General features: G+C 45.6%; 1 protein-coding gene across 6 annotated transcripts in view; it reads right to left on the reverse strand.

Annotated features, from left to right (window-relative positions):
• Positions 1–1699, reverse strand: part of fam214a (family with sequence similarity 214 member A) — a 103834-nt gene extending 102135 nt beyond the window's left edge. For all 6 annotated transcript variants that reach the window (XR_006309482.1, XM_043677394.1, XM_043677393.1 and 3 more), the window contains exon 1: positions 1592–1699. Coding sequence is in view for 5 of the 6 variants with exons in the window: in XM_043677394.1 (XP_043533329.1) it covers positions 1592–1607 (16 nt within the window). In the remaining variant the exon portion in view is untranslated. The remainder of the gene's footprint in view (positions 1–1591) is intronic.
• Positions 1700–4470: the final 2771 nt, after the last annotated feature.

Raw genomic sequence — 4470 nt, forward strand, 5'->3', positions numbered from 1 at the left:
ACGGTGGGGCAAAGGGCGTAGAAGTGGACGGATAGGGGTAGAGGTGGGGAGAGGGAAGGTAAAAGTGGGAATACAAGGGAGGAAGAGGTTGGGGAGAGAAGATAAGGGTGAAAGTGGTTGGGGAGGAGAGATATGGAGATAGAGTCACGGGAAATGAGGTCTCAGAATGGGTGGTGGAAAGAGGTGAAATCATTCTGCCTCTTGCACATCCTCCGTATCTTATAAATTCTACATATTTCAATAATTGTTAGTTGAAAGATTCCTCCAAGCTCAGGAGAAACAGGCCTGCATTTCAATTGAGTGTAGTTCTGTGACATCAGGTAGCGATCCTCCCTTTGCAGGTTCGTAGTCAGCACTTTGGCTCATACAGTTCTCCTCAGAAAACAAACAGAAGTTATTTGCTTCCACTTATAGCATAAGTTCCGTGAAAGGACAAAAATCTTCTTAAACTTTCAGACCTTCCCCAGCATACACAGAGTTCAATCCACCACCTCCGGAATTTTAGTACATCAAACAGGAAAGTTACAGATTTAGTTTTTATTTTTCATATACACCCAAAACATGTGAACTGTGGCTTAGATCAAAATCAGAATATACAGATAACAAAAGTGGAAGAGTTTTGGAATTTTATCCGTCTTTCTCAGGTTCGGTGCTCAACAGGATTACATTTATTAACACTTTGACAATGAAAATTACCATGCAGCACCTAATGTCTTAGTTTGATTTCAGCAGGGATCATTTTTCAGAAAATTGTTCTGGGGGATGGCAATGTGGGAATTAAAGTACTCCATGTACTTTATAGAATTATAGATTGAAGGATAAAACATGGTATTTTTCTCCTAATTAAACGTTTTGTTCCAACTCATAGCTCTCAATTTGCAATCAACTCAAGATTCAAGAACTCAGTTTGTTAACTGTAACAAATGGGCACCATTCTGAGGTGTGCTCAGTTGCCACTGAATTTTCAAACTACTGACATTGCAGGGAACGTTCAGAAGAAAGCAGCGGGTCTTCAATATGAAGACTGGTTGGACACAACTGTCGTCAAAACTTTGCAGTGCAATACTTCCCGCAGTAACAGCTTCCCTTTAAATAGCAGTCATGATGCAAGATCGGTAAGAATACAACTTACTCCCATGCTCAGTTCTGGCACGGACAGAAACCTTTACTAAACTAAATCATTTTCATCAAGGCTTGTCCAGGCGATTATTTTCTGCTGACATGCCTGACACGTAGCCACCATTTAGACGTATTTTAAACTGTCTCCACCTCTGAAATACTCAAAAAAAGTAGAGAAAACAAACTACCTTAAGAGAGGCGATTATTTTCTGCTGACATGCCTGACACGTAGCCACCATTTAGACGTATTTTAAACTGTCTCCACCTCTGAAATACTCAAAAAAAAGTAGAGAAAACAAACTACCTTAAGAGAAGTTTCTTCTCCATGAAATCCAATCCCTTTAGCAGGTCAGATAACAAAAGTGGAAGAGTTTTGGAATTTTACCCGTCTCTCTCAGGTTCGGTGCTCAACATTTATTAACAAAACACACACCATTTTGGTCGATAAATTGTTGTGGAAAATGTTCCTCACCTCGGTCGGACTTCATTGTCGGCGATGCAGTCACCCGGGTGATCGCCCCTTTCCTCTCGGATCCTCTCACAGCCTCAAGCCAAGGTCGGGGGGGGGGGGGGGGGGGAGTGTCTGCCCTGTCCCAGCCTCTGTCACCCCGCTGCCGCCTCCATGTTGTCAAAACACAAACCTCCCCTCCCCCACACAGGGAGCTCACTCGCCCCGCCCCCTCCCCCTCCGCCAGATGCATTACCCCCAACACCGGCTGTTAAGGCCCCGCCCCCTCCACGGCCACAACGGGGTGTTCACTCGCCCCGCCCACTCTCTGACGGGTAATACGCGTGATTTAGACCCGCCATCTCCATTGGACCGTACGGAACATTAAGACCCGCCCCCTCTACGCCCCAACGGGAACCTCACTCGCCCCGCCCCCTCTCCATTGGACCGTACGGAACATTAAGACCCGCCTCCTCCACGCCCCACTCCATACTGAGATTACCTGCCCCATCTCCTGCCCCAGGGGTATCAATCCACTCGTACCAGAGGATAAAACCCCTCCCCCTCTCGTCTATTTACGTCTTGCCCCGCCCCCTCTTAAGGTTACAAACCAGGGGTCAAGTCCAGCCTTCGTCGCAAAGGGCGTTCATAAACCCCACCCTCCCGCCCCGGGACGTCGTCCCTCCCCTATAAACGGGGCATGATTTGGAGGTGCCAGTGTTGGACTGAAGTGGACAAAGTTAATTTTTAACTAACTACGTAACGGGGGAATCAACTTGTCCAGTTCCTCCATCCCTGACCGAAAGCTCCACTGGGATGGCTAGCTAAGTCCCTCCCCTTCGGTGAACAATCGCCCCGCCTCTTCCACGCCTCCCAATGGAAGACCAAGGTCTCCCCTAACTCGTCGATGTGAAGCCCCGCCCTCTTCTCGCCCCGCCCCCAACGTGATTAAGCCCCGCCTCGTAGGCGGCCTCTTGAAAGTCAAGCTCTCTGCTCCAGGGATATCTAGCCCCGCCCCCATAGGGAACGTCCTCGTTCGAAATCACGTGATTTAGCCAATGGTCCACCCTTGTTCCTCTCTGCGTAGTCCCGCCGTGTCGCCATAGTAACAAGGCCGGCCGTGAGCTCCCTGTGCTGAAGTAAATGGGCATCACCTGGACACAGCAAGGTTTTCATCAATGTCCTTTTCTCCTGAAGCCCTAGTGCTGTCTGTAATCGTTCCAGATATTCGAAAGGTACGGGGGTTATGAGTTGCTCTTGTAGGGAACCAGCACAGACCCGACGGGCCGAATGGCCTCCATGTGCTGTGTTACCATTTTTATTCAGGATGCTGTCGATGTTGGTGAGGATTGCCTGGAGATTATGCCGTAACAATCCCTTTTAAACTCGGGGTAAGTGGATTTTTATTCTTCACAGGCTGATGATTCCTCCGAGCAACACCCGCTCACTTTTTGGGTCGTTTTTGGTGAATGTCTCTGTCCTGTCCACTGCCCCATTCCCAACCCAGTTTCCCGTATTGCATTATACTTGGTGTCGGCCTCCAGTTCTCTGCTCTTTGTCATGCCGCTCTGTACTGAATTATTGATGGGTTTTTAACACTGCTGTTCAATCAACCAATTGGTAGTTTTGTTACGTCCTACTGAAACAAAACTCCAGTACTGAAGTGCTATCAATTAAATCTAGAATTGTGATGTCATGAACTGAAGTATTCCAGTAATATCGATTACCATTTGGTCTTCAGTCATGCTACACGGTGAGTCAATACCAAGCATATTCTTTGGATGAAATGGAATAGGCCATAATCAAATCCGTAACACAATGCATTGTAGAGCTGTCCAGCTGTTGTAAGGGCTTCCAGTTAGGTGGTATGGGATGGGTGATTGTTGGCTAGGCAATGAACATGTGACTGGGGAAATGTGGGTGAGTGGATGACTGGGAGGTGTAAGTGGGTGAGTAGGTGAATGATTGGGATTCTGTGCTGAGTGAGTCCATGACCCCCTTGTGAAAAGGTTCGACAAACCTCTCCAAGATCCTGAGCTCTAGAATCCCCTCTCATGTCATCTACCTCCCCTATTTTTTTCTTCTTGAAACTCACCTCTGTGACATATCATTGATACGTTATCTCCACTTTCACATCAGTCTGCCCATGTCTTCTGCCCCTTTGACATTCTTTTGATTTTGTCCTATCAATCCCCTTGGATTTTTTCTCCATGTTAAAGTCATTACCTCGTCGATGGTTGTAGCTTACAGCCTTGATTTGGAGCAAGTACTCTTGCTTTTGAGCCTGAAAATTGTGATTCAAGGCTAGTTCTAAGATGAGCAAATGATCTTGGCTGACACTGATGTGTAGTATTGAGGGAGCACTGTATTGTTCAGATTTCCCTTTTTTGGAGAAGGCAAAAGATCAGGGGAGTTTTGCTGAACTAGCTAACTAATGTAGTATGTATTCTGCAAGTATCATGTATATTGTAAAAATGTATGGAGCCACCTCCAGAAGTGTTGAACCTTATAGCACTTTCTGTAATTACTGCTTTGAAATATTTATCATTTATTTTGGAAAAAGCTTATCCTCTACCTAAAGCTGAAACAAATGATCTGACATTTGACATCACAGCAGGCAAATTGACTGCATTTTCCCCATTGCATTCCTTACCACTTACTGTAGATCATTCATTGAAGTTGGATTTAATTACTGTGGGGAAAATCTATATAAACAATATCCATTGTAATCTGAATCAGATTTTAATTTTGATATAAAGAGGTCAGCATCAGGTTTTACACTGATACTTCATAAACTATAAAATGATACAATACAGGAGGAGGCCGTTTGTCAGTGCTGTTTCTCTGAATGAACCAACCACTTAGTCTCACACTCATGCTCTGTCCCCATAACATGTAAATAT

Source organism: Chiloscyllium plagiosum, chromosome 36 (genome assembly GCF_004010195.1).
Source record: "Chiloscyllium plagiosum isolate BGI_BamShark_2017 chromosome 36, ASM401019v2, whole genome shotgun sequence".
NCBI classification, from domain to species: Eukaryota; Metazoa; Chordata; class Chondrichthyes; order Orectolobiformes; family Hemiscylliidae; genus Chiloscyllium; species Chiloscyllium plagiosum.